At 38.7% G+C, this 21,280-nt stretch overlaps 1 protein-coding gene across 3 annotated transcripts; it reads left to right on the top strand.

Annotated features, from left to right (window-relative positions):
* The first annotated feature begins 4,731 nt into the window (after positions 1-4,731).
* LOC127155014 (alpha-2,8-sialyltransferase 8E) lies at positions 4,732-20,963 on the top strand. Of its 3 annotated transcripts, none has more exons than XM_051096940.1 (6): positions 4,732-4,884; positions 5,945-6,025; positions 11,739-11,825; positions 12,375-12,519; positions 12,727-12,839; positions 19,965-20,963. In XM_051096940.1, the coding sequence occupies exons 1-6, from the start codon at positions 4,784-4,786 to the stop codon at positions 20,113-20,115; spliced, it is 678 nt and encodes a 225-aa protein (XP_050952897.1). In that variant the 5' UTR covers positions 4,732-4,783; the 3' UTR covers positions 20,116-20,963. The 3 variants fall into 3 exon arrangements, with proteins under 3 accessions (XP_050952897.1, XP_050952899.1, XP_050952900.1); XM_051096942.1 differs by lacking the exon at positions 19,965-20,963 and adding an exon at positions 14,404-14,503; XM_051096943.1 differs by having other exon boundaries at positions 4,744-4,840.
* Positions 20,964-21,280: the final 317 nt, after the last annotated feature.

The following is a 21,280-nucleotide window of genomic DNA, read 5'->3' as shown; positions in this document are numbered from 1 at the left end:
AAAAAATAGAGCAGATTAAAAAAACAAATAAATAAGGTAAAATAGCACAGATAAAATAGATATAGACAGATATAGATATAAATATGCAAGAAAAATAAAAGAAATGAAAAAATATGTATTTATTTGAGTGTAAATTAATAAGTGCAAAGATAAGAACGATAGAATGGATAGAAACAAAATAGAGCACAGATTAAACATAAATAAGTTAATATAGCACAGATAAAATATGGATATAAAAATGCAAGCAAAATAAAGAAATTCATTTATATGTATTTATTTCTCTGAGTGTAAATTAATAAGTGTGCGGACAGAAAGAAAATAGATATAAAATTGTGAGCAAAATGTATTGAAATAAAACAAAACAAAAAAAAAAAAACAGAGCACAGATAAATAAATTAAAATTAAATAGTAGAGATAAAATGTATATATAAAAGTTAAATAAAAATGATAATTCACAAACAGTTAAAATCAAATCTCTGCACATTGTTGAATAAAACCTAAAAATATCACATTTTATAAAATGTTGTTGTGGTCAGTGTTTCTGAATTCTGAAAATTTCAGTCGTGGCCTAATGGTTAATGGAGAGTCGGACTTGTAACCCGAAGGTTGTGGGTTCAAGTCTCAGTATTGGCAGGAATTGTAGTTGGGGGGAGTGAATCTCCTTCGCATAGGGTTGATCAGGTTGTTGATTGTGGCCTGTGGAATGTTGGTCCACTCCTCTTCAATGGCTGTGCGAAGTTGCTGATTATTGGCAGGAACTGGAACACGCTGTCGTATACGCTGATCCAGAGCATCCCAAACATGCTCAGTGGGTGACATGTCCAGTGAGTATGCTGGCCATGCAAGAACTGGGATGTTTCAGCTTCCAGGAAATTTGTACAGATCCTTGCATCCTTGGGGCTGTGCATTATCATGCTGCAACATGAGGTGATGGTCATGGATGAATGGCACAACAATGGGCCTCAGGATCTCGTCACGCTCAGGATCTCTATGCATTCAAAATGCTATCAATAAAATGCTCCTGTGTTCGTTGTCCATAACATACACCTGCCCATACCATAACCCCACTCGATCCACAACGTTGACATCAGCAAACCGCTCACCCACATGACGCCATACACGCTGTCTGCCATCTGCCCTGTACAGTGAAAACCGGGATTCATCCGTGAAGAGAACACCTCTCCAAAGTGCCAGACGCCATCGAATGTGAGCATTTGCCCACTCGAGTCGGTTACGACGATGAACTGCAGTCATCTCGAGACCCCGATGAGGACGACGAGCATGCAGATGAGCTTCCCTGAGATGGTTTCTGACAGTTTGTGCAGAAAGTCTTTGGTTATGCAAACCTATTGTTGCAGCAGCTGTCCGGGTGGCTGATTTCAGACGATCTTGGAGTTGAAGATGCTGGATGTGGAGGTCCTGGGCTGGTGTGGTTACACGTGGTCTGCGGTTGTGAGGCAGGTTGGATGTACTGCCAAATTCTCTGAAACGCCTTTGGAGACGGCTTATGGTAGAGAAATGAACATTCAGTTCACGGGCAACAGCTCTGGTGGACATTCCTGCAGTCAGCATGGCAATTGCACGCTCCCTCAAAACTTGCAACATCTGTGGCATTGTGCTGTGTGATAAAACTGCACATTTTAGACTGGCCTTTTATTGTGGCCAGCCTAAGGCACACCTGTGCAATAATCATGCTGTCTAATCAGCATCTTGATATGCCACACCTGTGAGGTGGATGGATTATCTCGGCAAAGGAGAAGTGCTCACGAACACAGATTTAGACAGATTTGTGAACAATATTTGAGAGAAATAGGCCTTTTGCGTACATAGAAAAAGTCTTAGATCTTTGAGTTCAGCTCATGGAAAATGGGGGCAAAAACAAAAGTGTTGCGTTTTGTTGTATCAGCAGGCAATGTTAATGTGCTATTTCCCGAGCAATTTCATACGGGGAATAATATTAATAAAGAACCAGAAAAACTTTAAATTTACATGGACAAACTTTTCATTGAAGCGTTACAGAGGCGCCAAAACAAATTGGATAAAAAAAGAGGAAAGGAGGAAACGTCAGAAGCAAAGACGAGAGAGAACCGGAGGAGCGTCAGAGGATGATTTTTAAACTAAGGGGATTTATTCGATTGCCCAGAAAACAAGAAGATATAAACAAGAGAATAATTAAATTGCTGAGAGAACTGATTGCTTTGAATGATTTTTATTCTGAATTAAATTCTGTTATGGATGATTTGGAATCATTAAGACTTCAAACCACTGCTCTCACCTCTAATGGTTATTAAATTGTAAAGTGTATATGAGAGGTGAGAGCAGCTTAAACCAAGTGTTGTTTTAATGAAGAAATGTATAGGAGATGCATTTGCAACATGGTTGCAGATGGACATCCTAAAAAAAGATGATTGCTTGTAATTTACTTTTCTTGGCTATAAAGATATGTTGCATTTAATTGCAGAAGTATGATATTGCAATATAGGAAAATGTGCTTTGCTTAAGATACTAAAAGTGTTATGAATGTTAATTAAGATAAGAATCGGCTTGTCTGATTGCAGCTGAAGATAATGTGTTTGTACGGTCTGAATTTGTGACACTGAGGGTGACGTTGCAGTTTTCCAGGTTGAACCTTGCAACATCTGAGCAAGTGTGAAACTGCACATATCATGTGTTTAGAAATTGCCATGGAGTTGCCCCCAAACAAAGAGTGATGTGTGTGTGTGTGTGTGTGTGTGTGTGTGTGTGTGTGTGTGTGTACTTGTTTTTGCTACATTGTGGCCTGCGGTCCCCACAATGTTAAAAAATGATTAAAAATAGTAAATGATGTTTATCTGAAAGTGTAACGATGCAAACATGTTTTCTGTGAGGGCTAGGTTTAGGGTTAGGATTAGGTTAGGGGATAGACAATATCATTTGGTCAGTATAAAATCTATAGAAGTCTATAGAAGACTTCTAGAAGTCTAGAAGTCTACCAAAAAGTATGATCATATTAGCCCGGTTCTGTCTACACTGCACTGGCTCCCTATTAAACATCGTATAGATTTTAAAATCTTGCTAATTACTTATAAAGCCCTGAATGGTTTAGCTCCTCAGTACCTGAGTGAGCTCTTATCGCATTATAGTCCCTCACGTCCGCTGCGTTCTCAAAACTCTGGCAATTTGATAATACCGAGAATATCAAAATCAACCGCGGGCGGCAGATCTTTTTCTTATTTAGCACCCAAACTCTGGAACAATCTACCCTACAATGTTCGGGACGCAGACACACTCTGTCAGTTTAAATCTAGATTAAAGACCCATCTCTTTAACCTTGCTTACACATAACAAATCCACATTCTTATAATTCAAATCCGTTAAAGGATTGTTAGGCTGCACTAATTAGGTCAACCGGAACCGGGAACACTTCCCATAACACCCGATGTACTCAGTGCATCATCAGAAGAATGGCATCCATGCTAATATTAGTCTCTCTCTTATTCCGAGGTCACATTAACCACCAGATCCAGTCCGTATCCAGATCAGATGGTCACTGCAGTCCCCCGGATCCAGTCCGAACCCAGCCCAGACGGTGGATCAGCACCTAGAGACGACCTCTACAGCCCTGAATGTCAGCGGAGTCCACATCAACTAGATGAGCCCCAGAGACGGATCCACATTAAAGACCACATCACCTAGACGGCTGTCGGCACAAGACCACGGGAACTTTGGCCAGAGGAGAACTGGCCCCCCGACTGAGCCTGGTTTCTCCCAAGGTTTTTTTCTCCATTTGTCACCGATGGAGTTTTGGTTCCTTGCCGCTGTCGCCTCTGGCTTGCTTAGTTGGGGACACTTTCTCTTAACACAATATTGCATTTTACTTTATTGTTTTTGATTAACTACCTTTACCTATAATGTGAGTGTTTAATGTTGCCTTTGGCATTGTTGATGTACTGTTTCCTATTTAATACTGTACAGCCGCCTTGTCACAATTCTGTATTGTTAAAGGCGGTATATAAATAAAGGTGACTTGACTTGACTTGACTTGACTTGACTATGGAAAGTCCCCACAATTCACAAAAACAAACATGTGTGTGTGTGTGTGTATGTACCAAATGTTTAACTTATTATATGGAAGTGCAATGAAGAGACATTGTGATGTTTATGGCAGACTATAAAATGCCAGTTTTTGATGTTCCTCCTTCCCACACTTCGGGTGAAGACTTTCTCACTGTTATTTTGAATTTATTGCTTATGAGTTGTTTTATTAAACCGAAACCATTTTAAATGGTGCTTCACTTTAACCTCTCTTAAAACAAGACTCGGAGTGATTTATTTCTTAGAACCTATATCTGAACCTGAAAGAATTCCTTTCAAGCCCCAAGTGACCGGACCTGGCTGATCTAGTCAGGACAACATCAGAGAATATTAAACGGTTGACTACGCACACAATCCATCAGGTGAGAGTCATCTCATTAACAATGGATTTAGCTTACTGTGATGGTTATAATGTGGTTTAGGTAGTTCAGCACCGAGGTGGAATATTCACTGAAAACATCACTGTTTATAATTTTGGTCAGTGTAGTTGGTTCAGGCGTGTTTGATCATGGTTGGAGCTGAATTCTGCAAAAAGGTAGATCTTCAGGAACAGGGCTGAGCATCAAGAGTCATCATGAGTAGTGATGAGGTTAATCAGATGAGAGGGGTGGAGTTATGGACAGGAGTGTGTGTGTGTGTGTCTGTGTGTCATTTTTATCTTCTCCATCTCACACAGACACTCGCTCCAGTATCGGTGTATCTGATAGTAATGACGCTTCTGCAGTGGATCTTCAGGCTGCTGATTGTCCTGATCGTCTTTCACAGTGTATGTGTGATATTTTATTACGCACTCGACACACACTTGTCCAGGTGAGCGCATGAACTCCAGTACTTAAGCTTCGTCTCTGAGTCACTGAGTTTTCCTTCTGAAAATCGAAATGTCATTTAATAATTGCTTAACTTTTAAGAAACAAGCTTGAGCTATAGGATTCAACAGAATGGAGTAGATTTAAATTTTTCATGACTCTAATTATTCTTCACTAGTCACTGTGAATGACTGTGTTCTGTTTGAGAAACGCAGTGTTTCATTTTAGATTTTCATTTTTTGTGGGGAAACGTCTGATATGATGAGATACAAATCTCTATGTATTTCATTGTTTAAATGTATGACAGAACAGAGCTAATAATCACAAATGCACTAATAATAACACCCAAGTGCATAAATGCAAACACATTTACTAAGTTGAAAACTGTCATAATTTTTTAAAATGTAATTTCTAAAGTCCAAAGTAATGTTCTAAGCTGCTTTCCTGTCCTGTTGCTCGAACAGTAGATCACAGCAACGTCACTGGGTTTGATTTCCTGGGTAAAGCTAGATCTGATAAAAATGTGTACACAGAACTTAGCGTGAATTCACACAGGTGTTCTAGCAGAGCTGAATCATGTTAATTATAAAAAGTATCCACTAACCACAGACAGGCACACAATGCTGTGTTCATTTACGACACACTTCAGCATTTCAAACCATAAAAACTACTTTAAATGTGTGCTTTTCTTTCTTACAGTCAGTGTCTGCCATGCAGACATTTTCATGACTTTTAAGTGTCCCGATACTTGTTCGGGTCGCTGTGCATCACATTCCTCTTGTTAGTTTATCTTAAGAAGGACTGGAGATGAACTTTTTAATTTCCCGGACTGCTGTGTTTTTGTACGCAAATGTTTGCTTTTTTCATGCAGTGATGATTTTGGGTGTGCTCGACGTCATTATAAATATAGCTTTGCTGTAAATTACATAATGTCCCCGCAAGCTTACGCAAGGGGATTTAAAAAGAATCACTCGGAGATACCGTGATAACGAGATGCGTACGTATGATAAAGTCTTTTATCTAATGCAGCAGAATATGATTTCTCTCTCTTTTTTCTCTTTCAGACAGGCGATGACGGACGCGCTTCAGCGGCTGCGCTGCGCAAAACTCAGACGCAAGTTCTCCGGCATCACGTCCGCCAAGAGGTGAAACCAGCGCTCTTCACGTGCTCTTTTCCATAAGGCGAAATTGAAGGAGGGCATAGCATGTAGACCTTGTTTATAGGTTCACTGGTTGACCACAGGTCATATTTAAATTATCTTGTAATTATTAAATTATCTTGCGTTCTCCACATTACATAAATGCAAATTATATAAACGCTACAGGAAGCATAGTTCAAAACCGCTAAAAAAAAAAAAAGTTTAATTACTTATTTTCTGAGATAAGTAAGCCCCTTTCACATAATCATAAAAATAAGTTGCAATAAAATTACCGGAACGACTTTAGCAAATACAAAAAATCGCTGTTCAAACAGGCACTGACATTTCTCTTTTTACCATTCATATAAAGCAGGGGTTCTCAACCTTTTTTACGCCGGGGCCAACCATGCCTGGCATTTGTTTTGCCTTTTTATTCTTCTACTGCATGTTATATATATAATATATATAAAAAACTCAAAATACAAACAAACCTTAAATTAAAGCTTACTTTAATACTTTTTAACTTAAAAGAAAACCCTCTGCTCAAGTCTAACTTTTTAACATATATACAGATTTAAAGCTCCTGAATTCTTTAATTCAGACATTCTTTACAACTCACTTACTTTTTCTTAAGTAAGTGAACCTGGGTGAGCATCCATTATAAAACACTCACAGGACATTCATTTTGACAACTATGCAAATGTTTTGAAATTTCACGCAAAAATACTAGGGATCAGAGCCACAAAAGCGCAAATAGTTTGTGAATCAATAGCGGACTTACGCGTGCCTAATGTGCGACTCTGATAAACGAGCGTCATACATTAGGCACGCGCACGTTCGTTACTATTACTCTGATCGTCTTTACCTTTACATTAGCGTGACGGTTTGTTTCATGCAGCCAAGAGATGAAGTAGAGACCTACACTCCCCCGGGAGGGGCAACACTTAATGGACGAGTGCGAGTGCGGGTGCGGGCAGGATGCAGAAGAATAAAATGATTCGCAAGAATCCCAAAATAGAAATATCTAAACATAAAATAAAAAAACAAACAAACATAAATTGTTATTCATCTACTGCACTAAAGCAACAAAAACAACTAATATAGCACAAAAATGATTAACAGGCGCAAGAATGGGCAGTTTCGATTTAAAACACGTGTTTGCAGCTTGAGCAATGTAGCAATCTGTTGATTTCTGGAACGCATTTGCCAATCAGAGGTGTTTAAGTTAGAATCCACTCACCGCTTGTAAGTTTTTGCACAGTGCTGAATGTTGCGTGCTCGCGAATCCTCTCATTACAACCCACGAAGTGTAGACATTGTGGAAGATTCATTGTGCGTATATTCATTGTGTTATAAGAGCTTTATGAGATCGCGATGAACTGAGATGTCAGCTTTAAGGAAGTGCTGTTTGCTCGCATTCTGCCATGCATGCACGCAGCAGCCGATGCTTGTTTTTCTATTAAGAAAAGCAGTGGTTTCTAAATGTTGATGCTTAGCCTAAATAACAAACATTTTATCGGGAGCGTTTATGCCGAGATCTTGTGGAAATTACGAGATGTTACAGAACTATTTCATGTACATTTAATCGATGTAGTGAAAAATGTTTACACAGGTTACTTTTATGCGGGCAGGAGCGGGACAAAACATGAATACCGCGGATGTGAGCGGGACGAAATAACATATCTCTGCGGGAGTGGGTGGGCCCGGACAGAATCTTGCGGAAGCGGGACTAAAACATGAGTCCCGTTCAGGTCTCTAAAATGAAGTTTGCGTGCAGCGGTGGAAGTTTTGAGCCGCCGTTCAGTCTGGATTTAACAGTGCGATGAGGCTTGCTGCGCCGAGTCCGATGCAGTCACAGTACAGGAGAGGCTGCGCTTTGATCATTTTAATTTAAAACATTAATAATTAAATTAAACAACTTTAGGGTAATATTTAAATGAATTTTAAGCTATCTCGCAGCCCACCGGTTGAGAATCCCTGATATAAAGCACCATTTACATCAGTTTAAAAAGGAAATAGAGCGCAGAAATGATAAAAAAAAAAAAAAAAAAAAAAAAAAAAAAAAAAAAACAAGAGCATGCAAAATAATCTAATATAGGGCACAGGCAAGAAATAATAAAATGATGGCACGGCACTGTATTAATTTGAAGGAATTTATTTTTTGAGCTCTGATTTATTGTTGTATTTTGAATTTTGCTCTTCATTGCGTTGTGTTTTAGGGTTAACGGAATATCCGTAAATTATTGGATAAAGTCCTGATAATGAGCTGTACCTTATTTATTTATTTATTTATTTATTCCAGATAAAGAAGTGAAAATAAAATAGCACAGATAAAATGTGTATAAAAGTGTGCGGAAAATAAATAATCATTCACAAATAGTTCAAATCAAACCTCTGCACACTGTGAATAAAATATTAAAAATGTAACATTTTATGAAGGATTGTTGTCTCTGTCAGTGTTTCTAATTTCTCAATTCCATCATTCCTTAATCAGCTTATGATGTTTGATGTAATAGTCATTTTCACACCAAACACCATATTTTCTAAAAACAAATACCAAGCTTATGTAGAAAATAAGAAGTGTGTTTTTACAAAGTAATAATGGATCAACAATCTGAAGCATTTTGACGCTTTTATTTGTCAACCTTATTTGTGCAATGTGGAAGGTTCCAGGATGTTCACGGTTCTTCACAGAACCACTGATGCCAATAAAGAACCTTGATTTTTAAGATGTTATTTGAATGTATTATCTTTATTCTAAACACCTAATCCAAGATTTTGTTCATCATTGTCAGAGTATAATTAATCGTACTTGAAACACACATCTCTGTAAATATTTGCTAAATGGGTATTAATCATATCTGTGCCGTTGTCCTGACATTTTATAGTCAGACTGTCCGCATGGCTCATTGTGTATGCGCATATCAATATTGCATATTTTTTGTCATTACTGTATTTGCATTACTGTAGGCCAGGGATCACCAAACTTGTTCCTGGAGGGCCGGTGTCCTGTAGAGTTTACCTCCAACTTTTCTCAACACACCTGCCTGGAAGTTTCAAGTATACCTAGTAAGAGCTTGATTAGCTGGTTCAGGTGTGTTTGATTAGGGTTGGAGCTAAACTCTCCAGGGACCAGGGGCGGATCTACTGGGGTGGCACGGGGTGGCAACTGCCACCCTAAGAAAAAGCTGTGCCACCCCACCTGCCACCCCAGAATTATCACAGAATAAATGTGAGCAGTGTTTCACGTGCTTCAGTCGCAGCGATGACAGCGTAACGCAAAATAATGGCAAAACCCACATCTTTCAATAAAATGTGCACGATAGTTGCACGTGCACGCAGCGCGCCCAGTGTATTCGACTTCATTAACAAATGACTCTTATGAACCGGTTCTTTTTGAGTCAGAAACACAAAGCGCGGCCCAGTTCATTAACGAATTATTTTACATTTGTCGTGAATCAGATAATTACTGCTTCTCGGCTAACTCAGAAGTCCTCTAAGAAATCTAATCCCGTCCGGATATGTCTGAGATTCATCGCGTAATTGTTTGCTGATCCGATTCTCTGACCGCTCGCACCACGTTCATCATGGATATACTGTAGGCCTTTTTGCCATATCCGACGAAACAGTATAATAGCATGAAATCAATAAGAAGATGCCGATTACGGAAACTAATAGCAGAGTTAGGTAAGCATCTGGTCGTATTGCAGTTTTCTCGATTGTTAACACAATTATGTTAGTTGGCTTATATTCCCAATCCATTCATTCAGTGCTAAAACAAGACACATTTCTCAAAAAGTTTAACAATAAGTTAAACATTAAGTAGCAAAACTGATGACACACCAATCAGAATCTCTGCATCCAACAACGGAGAGAGGAGAGAAATGAACGAATCATTTACATGGGAATTATACTACACATACAGTATAATTATAGTACAGTACCAGTATATTAGATGATGGAAATTTCACTATTCTATATGTACAGTAATCTGTAGTACATGTTGTACACCTTCAAAAGTCTGACTGTCAAATTTCATTTGTAACCATTTTTATGTGTAGTCTACTGCATTTTTGTAGAATTGAGAAATGACTACCCAGAGATATAGTCTTGTGTCAGGAGATCAAATAGTACTGTATACTCTAATGAAATTTAGCCAAATGTGCAGAGGATGCTGAATTTAATCTTTAAGTTTATTTTTTACTGTACTGTATTGTGGCACATAACAAATTCATATACAGTTCTTTGTTATTTGAACTTTGCTGCAAGATTACTTAACAGTAGTAAAAAGAAATTTTTCTTCCCCCCAAAAGTTAATTGCTGAATTAGCAATCTTTAAGTTAATTTATGTTGTATACTGTAATAAACATTGAGTTGCAAACTGTTGTTGCAGAAAGTGTTATTGATCTCATGAGTGTTCATTGGGCAGGAGAGTCATTGTTGTATTTGAATTGTGTGTATCATTTAAAAATACCTGTAGTAACTAGACTGAAACGTTTGAAAGACATATTTATGCTGGCTTGTCTTAAGACTTGTTTAAAAACATAAATAGTTTGGTCAGTTAGATGTTCTAGATGTTTGCTAAAGTGTTGCTAGTTGGTTGCTAGGATATTCTGGGTGGTTGCTAGGCTCTTGCTATGCTTTTGCTGGGGTGTTGCTAGATTGTATGGTTGATTGTGTGTCATGAGTGATTACAGACATTCCCACCTCTGGTTGATTTCTGAAAATCAAACACTGTTTCCAAAACTGATCCAGTTTCAGTGCTTTGATATTATAATGATTCTTTCTAATGTTAGGAAATTAACATGAAATCATCAACATTAACATCTTAAACTTGCACTAAAATGTGATTTATACCATCTAAGTAGTAATTTAACAGAATTGCATGTCTTCTTAGTGATGCAAGCTCAGAAACATTTACTGTATAACCTGTTGACTTTTTTTTTATATATATATATATATATATATATATTGTTTATTGACTTAATGTACATTGAAATGTTTTTTGAAATGCTACTGTTTAAACAGTATAGATGATTACTTAATGGTAATGCAGTATTTGTGAACACAACTGTTTATGTCAGACTATAAATCCCCAAAAACTATGCATGTGGTCTTTCTTTCATGTTGCCACCCCTCACAGACCCCATGCCACCCCTTTGCCACCCTAAAAATTATTTTCTAGATCCGCCCCTGGCAGGGACACCCGCCCTCCAGGACCGGGTCTGCTGACCCCTGCTGTAGGCATTGACCTTAATAAACCACAATCTGACAGGTAGCAATTTTCGTTGTCAAATTCTACTCCCTGTTGTTGTAATCATTGGCACAAATCATGCCCGAATAAACACGCTTAATCTAGTTCCAGTTTTTTAATCCGACTTCAAGCCGCATCCTGGAAATCCCTGTGGAAGACCAGTCAATTTATCTCTTTTTGAGACTGTTAACTTATTCCCATGTCATATGAAGTACTGTTATGATATCTTTATGACTGTTTTTGTGTATCTGAACAGACTTGTTTAGTATGAATTGTCATTGTATGGAAAAGAGTCTTCGGAATTTACTTGAACTAAAATTAACCTTGGCTTTACTACAGAAAGAAAAACAAACAAACACAAAAACATGTGTTTGTAGTAAAACAGTGTTTGTACAAATGGTAAACAATCCACTAAATGATGACTGAGTTGTTTCAAATGTCCCATGCTTTTCTTTGTCAATATAGACTAAACATGAAGAGTTTCACCCAGGAACTCAACGATTTCTTAAACTGTCCGTACAAACCGAACAAGACAAAGCAGGAGCTAAACAGGTGCGTGCACGTCTCCATCTACAGTAACATTCACGCTTTATTTGTTGGTTAATGGGTTATTAATTACACGTCTCATAAATGATGCCACAGCGTAGCCTAATGTCACAGCATTAGCTGATTTAGTAGTATTTGTCTTATTCCTGTTCCACAGAACGCTGCTGTATTCCCTCCAGATTGATGTCACTTCCTGTCTGGAGGATGATGTCGGCTTTTGTTAGTTAAATGGATTTAAACAGGAGACGAACAGGAGGGAAACTGATTCCAAATTAAAATAACGTTAAAAAAATGTTGAAACATTTAATTTGGTGACAAGAAGGGAAACATCTGGATTGTTTCTGAATGATTGTTGTTTAGTAGATTCATTCTGCTTATTAACTGAATAATTTCAGAGATATTCACAGCTTTTCACTCAACTGTAGTGTCTCATATTTTAACAGGAGTAATCTTATAGTGTTTAATGACATTATTATCGCTAAGGGTTTATTAAAAGCTGAATGCTTGTGAAATGAGTGCTGATATTCTCTCTGTGTGTGTGTGTGTTTATGGCAGAATGAGGCTGCAGTATTGCTGTAACGCCACAGGATCGTTATACTTCACCAAACGAAACACAGCCGTCAATCAGACCATCCCATATGAAACAAGCATAGTAAAAACATACAAAATGAATCCAGCCATTTACAGCATGCTGCCTGAGGTGTGTGTGTGTGTGTGTTTTGGCATTTATATGAAAATAATAGTACTGTATATCATATCAGTGTTGCTAAAACTATTCTACATTTCTAAAATATAGATATTAGATCAAAGATTTGAAAAATTAAAAAAAAAAAAAACAAAAAAAAACCTAATATTAGAAATGTTGCCTTGACAACTAATGGAAATAAGTATGTGTGTGTGTGTTCAGGATTTCCCCTGGAGCGGTCGTCGTTTGGGTCGGTGTGCTGTGGTCGGCAGTGGTGGGATTCTGAAGAACAGCAGCTGTGGACGTGAGATTGACAGCGCAGACTACATCATACGGTAAACGCATCCCATCATGCCTTGCTCCTCACTGTCCGCAGTCACGTGCTCAACCTAAGTGTTTTTATGACCAAAAAACAGTAATAATACAATAAAATAAAACAAATGCAGAAGATGCAGCGCTGAAAATGACATCGACGTGTCACGCTCTGAAAATGTCACATGATCTCCAGGAAGTTCTTTTTTGTACTTTGTAATTAAACATTTTTATTTTTATTTAATGTTTCTTGCCATTTCTTGTAATTACTTGTGGTCCCGTTATAGTTCACATTAATTAATGCATTAAGTAATGTTAAAATGGCCTATTGTAAATGCACTTTTATTTCAAAGTTCTTGCGATCAGCGATGAGGTACTAATAAGTGTCGTCACAATACCAAAATTTTGACTTCGATACAATACCTGACTAAAATATCACGATACTATGAAAAAAAAAACATTGAACAACAGGAAAAGTAACTGAATAATAGATCCATTATTCAGAGACCAGAGTTATTTTATCTATTAAAACAAAGCATTCCATCCCCCCTTTAAAAAAAATTTACAAACTAAAGAACAACTATAATAAAACAAAGAAACAAATAAAATAAAGAGGGCCCTATGAAATCTGTTTAATTTTTTCCCAAATGCCATTTTAATTTTTCTAGACTCTATTTTAATGGTTGCATTAAAAAGTATTTATCAAATATCATGTCTAACTAATTGAAATCATGAAACGTGCAGAATTTATTTAGTTATTTATTTTTTAAGTTACATGTTTTTAAGGCCCTGTGAAATGCGTTTTATTATTTTTCTCAAATTCAGTTTTGTTTGTGAATCTCTGTTTTCCATTAATTTTCTGGACTTTTGGACTGATTTTAATATTTTCATTACATTTTAATAATCAAAAGCATGTCTAATGAATTTATAAAGAATAATTAGATTTGATAAAGAATTAATTTATTATAGGATATTTCTTTCTTTCTTTCTTTTTTTTCCAGAAATACTGTGTTTGTGTATTTACAATTTTCTGGTAAATATTTTTTTCTGGTAAATATTCCTTAAACATTGTTTTAATATTATTATTATTATTATTATTATTATGAATAGTACTATCTTTACATTAAGTAATATATTAATATATTTCTGACTGTCAAACCAAACTTTTATTTTGACGGTTGCTGTGAAGACCTTTGGGGTCTTCATTATATGACAACAGTTTTCCGCAAAAGAGACGGTAAAATGCTCACAAAGTGACTCTCAGAGCAGTTCTAGAGATGATGTTCATGTGTTCATTTACTCGTATATTGAGGCGGCAGAGGCTGAAAACACCGCAAGCGTCACGTGTATGTGTGTAGTAAACAAAACTGCACATCTGCGCCAATCACTAACACAGACACAGAAATACGGCTCTTATTAAAATGCATTCTTAAAGTACCGGCACTAGTAAAATGCGTAATCGTACCGTTTTTAAAAGCAGGGTATCGCAATACTTTTTAAGTACCTGTATACCGTGCAACACTAGTACTTATATGTACTGTTTAAGGGTAGGTAAGGTACAAAGATGCCATCTTTTGCTTGTTGTAGGCCTTCTGTGTTAGGTCACGCAATTGTTGGATGGTCATGGAGCGAGGACAGGCCATGACGCTTAGATGACGACTGACTCCAGAGGGCAGATTTCTTAGGAAGAGGCTTTTGAAGTTCACATCCTCTTCAAGGTCAGATTTGTTGTGTGCACCAAAGCAGGCTTGACGGAGTCGGTTGTAGTAGGCTTGTCGAGTCTCTTGTCAACCTTGTTTGATTTCCAAGGCAGTTAACAGTCCATGCTCAGACTCTGGGTCTGTAAACTCTTTAATCAGGGCCTCACAAAGTAACCGGTAGTTTGACTTTGTGTTTCGTACCTCGGGACTTGACGTGGCTCTTAGGAGGTACAACCTGTCTCTGTCAGTCACGTGAGGTCTCATTTCCAGGTGAAAGTTGATTTCTTGCAGGTGGGCCTGGATGCCGTGGCCCTCTTTGGAGTTCGGGTTGAACTTGCTGATGTTGTTAGACAGCTTGTTGAGGTCTTTGATGGTCATTCCATGTGCAGCCCGAAGGTCTGCTTGGATGGGGTCTGTTCTTTCAGTGACAGGAAAGAGTTCTGTGGCGAAGGCAGGTAAGGTTTTGGGTTGTGGCTCTTCGCTTAGTTCTTAGACATGGGAGTCTGTTCTGCTCAGCAGTGGTGAGGCTGAGGGATGTTTCTCCCTTCTTGGCTCTAGTTTCAATTCATAAGCACGTTTGAGTTCTTTTCTGACCACGCAGAGCTTGTCGTTGGCATCATCTAAATGTTGGGTCAGATTGTCAATTTCAGTGCAATTTCAGTATTCTTGTCTTTGATGTCCTTCTTGAGTTTCTCTAGTAGCTGTTCGGCATACTGGTGTCCGTTTACCAGGTGTTTCTGGGCAGCCTTTGCTTGTTGGTCATGTTGAGCTGCTGCCAGGGCTGCTTGGAGCTTCTTAACTTGTTCCGTTGTTTCCGTTGTTTGTTCCAGTTGATCTTGAACTTTCACTTCCAGCTTGTCTATGTGGCGTCGAGCACGTGTCAGCTCCTCTTGAAGGTGGGTGATGTGCTGGTGAAGGAGGAAAGAAAAAGGTAAGATAAAGTGGAATAAAAAAATAACAAATGGCAAAATAATCAAAATGAAATAAAAATGAAATTAAATGAAGGAAGGAAGAAATCAATAAATAAAAATAGAGGCTAAGTGAGATGTTCAAGGGTTAAATCACTTTAGCTTTGCCCAAACACACTGTATACAACCACTAGATGTTAATGTTAACCACTAACCTTTGAGGCTAATTTTTAGCATAGACTGCAATGTAAACACAACAGTTTCGTTAGCTTAGCAACACCGTAGAGTGTGTTTACATATGACGTCGACATGATGCGCGTGCGCAGTTCAGAGTTGCTCCGGAAGTAGGTTTAGACTTCCAAGTCACGATCGTAACTATGGCAACCAAAACAAACTTTAGTGGACTAAGCACATGAACGTTGCATTGCAAGTACAGTTAAGCATGTTATAGGAAATGTCAGCTCATTTCAACAAATACCACTTTTAGTTGGTTCTTCGATGTGGTGCTTTAACTCTCAGTTGCTCCAGAGTTAGATTTAAAATGTATTCAAATAACAGCTTGGTGCTGCAATAGGGGAAACAAGGATATCGAGCTCAGTGGATCGTAGATCTACGTGCCAGTTTCTCTGGCAACGTAAACACAACACAACAGGTTTTCTTTGCTGTTGGTTTGAAGTTACATTTTTACTTGATCAAGCTTTTAAAACACTCCCATTCAAATCACACGCAGTGTAACACAAGATGTGTATTTTAAATTGACTTAGTGAACAGACGCAAACAGGCAAGCATTATTTTTAATGTTTAACCCAGGAAGTCGAATAACATGCAAATAACATTAAACTGGCAATGGAACGTGCACTAACAATCAAGCTATGAATAAAATGGCCTTAGAAGTAGACTGAGGAACACGCTCAAACTATTCTTAATCTGTTGATTTATTTCACTTTTAATTACTGCAGTTTAGCTCTGATCAGCTAACGAGATTCCCTGGTCGGGAGTATAGCTACTGAATGATGCTGGAACACGCAATGACATCAATTCAGCTATAAACAAGGCTTTATAGAAAATCAGGAACACGCTCAATTTTGACCTTATTGTACTATCTCAGATCTTACCTTTAAATTCTTTTATTGCAGTTTACAAGAGAGGCGCAAACTCGAGTTGCAGCCTTCTCTGCGATCATTCGAGCCAGCGTTCGTCATTCAAGCAGCCGCGCTGCATCCACAGCAATAGAAAAGATGAAATAACTTGGTTTATGCCTAAAAATTAGATTAAACTGCCTGCATTCTCCACCAATAATACTGTAAGTGATACAGGTCAGTTTAGCTCAAAAGGAATTATTTAAGATTTAATAGGTAATTTGAACAGAAACTCAGCCAGTGATTCATTGAGTGTGCCATATAACATTAACTCTGCAATGGATACTAATATTCAAAATATAGTGAAAACACCATTTATTAGCATGGTAACAAGGTCAGCAGTTTAAGACATTCATTTATAAGCACAAAACACAAGATACTTCTCTTTTCAATATGAATAAGAATTTATTGGATAAACCTAAGACATATAAACTAATCTAACACATAGACACACATTGACACATTCATACAGGTTGCAGAAAGATGAGAAAATGAGGAAAGAATGAGTTTAGAAGAGTGAAAATATGAAATCTCAAGTTTATAGCATATGTATATGCAATTGCTTAGACCTGAACAACCATCAATCATTGAATTAACCCTCGCATTGAGTTTCTCAATGAGGTTATTAAACTTTATATCAAATGCACCAGTTCAGCTAGAATCTGGAGGTTGTACTTGCCTTGACTTGTGTTAAGGGATTCCCTTCGATGACGTTGTTGCAGAAAGGGGGTTTCCCAAGGTTTTTGATTGGCTGGAAGTTCGTTGTCGTTCAAAGTGATGTCTTGGGCGTTGGCTGGAGGATGGAGTCGTGTAGGCTGGTTGAAGTTTTGAGGCAGGAACAAAGTCTGAGACACGGCTTAGTGGCAAAACTTAACTTAGAACACAAAACTCTCAACGGAAAGAAAAAGATTAAATTAAAAGAAAGAAATGTGACAATCTCCTCATGTTTTCATTTTCGAGTAGAACGTGGCATGCAAGCAAGGAAGCATTCAAAGAACACAAAAAACAACAGCAAAAATTATGGCTAAGAGCATGGCTAAAAACCCTTACTAAAAGCAAAATTTTATGGTGTCCTTTGGTTTTAAACTCAGCTTTGGACACATCCCAAAATGGTGTCTTGACCAATTAGATGTTGTCTTAACTTGGGATATTGCTATGTTTCTCCTCCCAAAACATAAATCAACACGTAATCTTATCAGTCACATGGTCAGAATTTTCCCTACTCTTGCAGAGTATAATTTGGCCATGATTTCTATAACATGAATATAATACATTTTACAAAGGATTGATCTGTGGAAACATGTTAAAAGCATGAATTTTCAAACTCAAACATACCAAACACAAATATAAACCCTTAAGCTATTTGATAGTTATTAAAAGAACATATGCAATGAGTGACTAGAACATAATAGACAAATGTGTGGGTAACATACCTGGTAGGGAGTTCTTTGGTGGTTGCTGTTGCATAGACATGAAAGTGGTTCTTGAGTTCATTTAGCAGTTTCTTAGTGAGCGACGGGTGACTTGTTGTTTGGAACCTCAGAGTTCTCAACAACAGTTGGCTGTGAGAGACTTGCTCATTCTGGGTAGTTGCTGAACAGGTGCTTGTCATCTCTGATATGGTGGTGTACCAGGTGATCGTCAGCCTTCCGTTCTGTCACTGGTCACAGCGAGCATAACTCATGTTTCAAGGCATTTGTGTTTAGCTGGTTTTCAAGGAACTCTTTTAGTTATTTCATGAGTTGTTCCATGCCTTCTGATGGTGAGCTGCATTGTTGTTGTGGATACTTAGCAGTGTGGATGTCTGAGTGGTGCTGATGTGGGTTTTGTCATCACTTACCCACACAAGTTGTTCTTGGATGAGTCAGACGATTGCCTCTGGATGTTAAGTTACATTTCTAGTTGTTCTGATCTCTTGTGTTCCTAAAGGAATGTGGCTTGTCCCATAGCTTTATGCAGCAGCTGGGCTGATAGTTGTCATTGACATGGGGGTCACGTTCTCTGTGCTTTTGCTGGAGGACTCTGGTGTTGTGATGCCACTGGGTGTCCTCCAGTGCAAGGCTTAAATCTTTGGTGAGAGAGTTCAAGAGTGTGGATGTTTTGTTACCTTTCCTTGAGGCCATCTTCTGCTTTGTTGTAGGCCTCCTGTGTTAGGTCACGCAATAGTTGGTTGGTCATGGAGTGAGGACAGGCCAGGACACCTAGATGACGACTAACTCCAGGGGCAGATTTCTTTTGAAGTTCACATCCTTGTCGGGCTTGTCAGAGTCAGTTGTATTAGGCTTATGGAGTCTCTTGTCGAGTAGATCGGGTCCACTCACAGGCTGTGTTGCTGTTATGCCTAACTTCGAGTAGTGCGTTGTTTATAGTAACACCAATAATCCTGCTGCCAAAACTGGTAACAGAGTATAACACAGCCCGTAACTCAACATGTCATGCTCACACAATTCTGTTGATGGCAGATGTTGTTTGTCCCCTTCCATTCCCATAAATGGTGGTCTCTCAAAGAGAATTTCAAATGGGCTCAGGTTTACCCTGGATCTCTTTCTCATTCTCATGTACAAGCACCTTAACCCATATTAATCTCGTTTCCTCACAACATTTGGCCAATTATTTTTTTTTATTTATTTTTTTTTTTTCAACTCTATCCCTAAAAACTGTCCCACTTGTTTTATTGCCTCATTTACAAAATGGGTTCCGTTGTCCTGAAATGATTTTCCGTGGAATTCCCCATCTCGGGACTATTTCAGTCAACAGAGCCTTCGCTATTGCTGCTGCTTGGGACATTTTTGTCCCCTTTTGCCACATTGTGAGTGTTACAAATAAAACACCTTTTACAAAAATTTTCTGCGAATGTTGTGAACCCCTTTGTAAACCACAGTTCTTTCATCTGTGCCACCATTCCCCCTTTCGATGTATGGTCCAAAGCTGCCGCGTCTGCTCTGGCGTTTCCTGTGGATACAGAATCTTTGGGCATCCATCTGACTTCTGAAAATTTTCTGTGTTTCCATAGTGCTCCAAAATCACGTGAAACTTCAAATGCGTAACACGAGTCAGTGTAATTGGAGTTTGCACACCTCTGTTAAAGCCACAAGCTCTGCTGCTTGTGCTGAATAGTTTGATGGCAGTGAGCCAGAGGCCACTATTTCAAATTCTGCTCTGCTGCTTGTGCTGAATAGTTTCAAAGTGGTATGTCTAAAAGATCTGGACATGGCGTACACACTTGATCGAGCACGGTCAAACAACAGTGATGTTCCTCCCCATCCTCCTCTGTCAGAAGGAGAGTGGCAGGATTCAAGGTTGTGCAGCGTTTAACAATTATGTTCAGCATATCGAGCAAGATCATGTGGTATCGTAACCAACAAGCTGTCGATAAGTGTGATTGTTTTTTGTTCTTGCAGGATCATGGACACTGCATGTGGCAACATCAATGTCAGGTCAGAGTACCCTACATATTTTCTAGATGCCATCACGGCCTTCTCAGCAGATGCCACCGCCCTCAGACACCGTGGAAGACCCGCTGCTACTGGATCTAACTTGCTAGAAAACTAGGCCACAGGTCGCAGTCTGTCTCCATGATGCTGTAAGAGAACAGAAGTCATAAACCCATTTTTCTCATCCGCCATCTGAACAAAATGCTTAGTTGGTACCCGCAGGCCTAAGGTTGGTGCCCAAGACAGCTGAACTTCACAATGTTCACAAATGCCTCCTCCGCCTCCTCTGTCCACTCAATTTTGTCATATGACCTCAACCCCTTCCCTAATGTTAGGGCTCTCAGAGGCTGCTCGAGAATTGCATATTTGGGAATAAATGTTCTGCAATATGAACACATTCCCAAAAATGACAATGTTTGTTTCTTTGTGATTGGTTTTGGTACATCTTTTAAGGCCTGAACTCTTTTGTCAGATAGGGGCTTGCTGACATGACCCAAAAATGTAACCTGTTGTTTTACAAACTGTAGTTTTGACAGGCTGACTTTGTGGCCCTCCTGAGCCAGATGCTTCAGGAGAGAGACAGTGTCAGCCACTCGTGTATTCATCTCTACTAATAAGGAACTAATAACCCTTCAACATATTGTAGCAAAGCAATTCCAGCTTCCAGATTCCCTACTTCATACCATGACTAATCCCTGGCCTTGGAAACAGAGGCACAGACTCTCCTGCTACTAGATAACTAGTAGCTAACTGCTACTAGATAAACTGCTACTATATACAACGGAAACTGTTTTTCTGTCAGCCTGACTGAAACCGCACACACATTTTCTGTCCAAAACATTTAAACACAGCTCAAAGTTTCACTCTTCACTCTTTTTTTTTTTTTTGTCCAGTTTTTCATTGGCTGTAGTTGCATTTCACTCCTTGCACAATTTCTGCCATTCAGAAACCAGCTTCGCAAGTGACACTCCCAGGTGCCAGGTTGATTTCCTCTTTCGTCGGGCTCTTTCAAGCCGCTGTGTTTGTTAAAGGTCTCCTACAGTCAATGATAATAGTTTTGAACAGACTCTTCTGTGTTCTGGCCCACATGCACTGGGAAAGCTATTTTTATAGCCTCAGGCAGCTCTGCAGCAGCTGTACAGTAGTTTGCGTTGGTTTCATCAGTCCAGCTACTGCTCACTCTGCGATAATCTTCTCCTCGCAGCTTCCCACTCACTTTATGCCAGTTCGAGGCCCCCAGCTTCACTCCTAGCAGCCTTCTCAGTTCATGCATGGTGGGGCTG

The sequence above is a fragment of the Labeo rohita genome, chromosome 23 (genome assembly GCF_022985175.1).
Source record: "Labeo rohita strain BAU-BD-2019 chromosome 23, IGBB_LRoh.1.0, whole genome shotgun sequence".
NCBI classification, from domain to species: Eukaryota; Metazoa; Chordata; class Actinopteri; order Cypriniformes; family Cyprinidae; genus Labeo; species Labeo rohita.
Note: the sequence above shows the minus strand (reverse complement) of the source record. Positions and strands in the feature narration are given on the sequence as shown.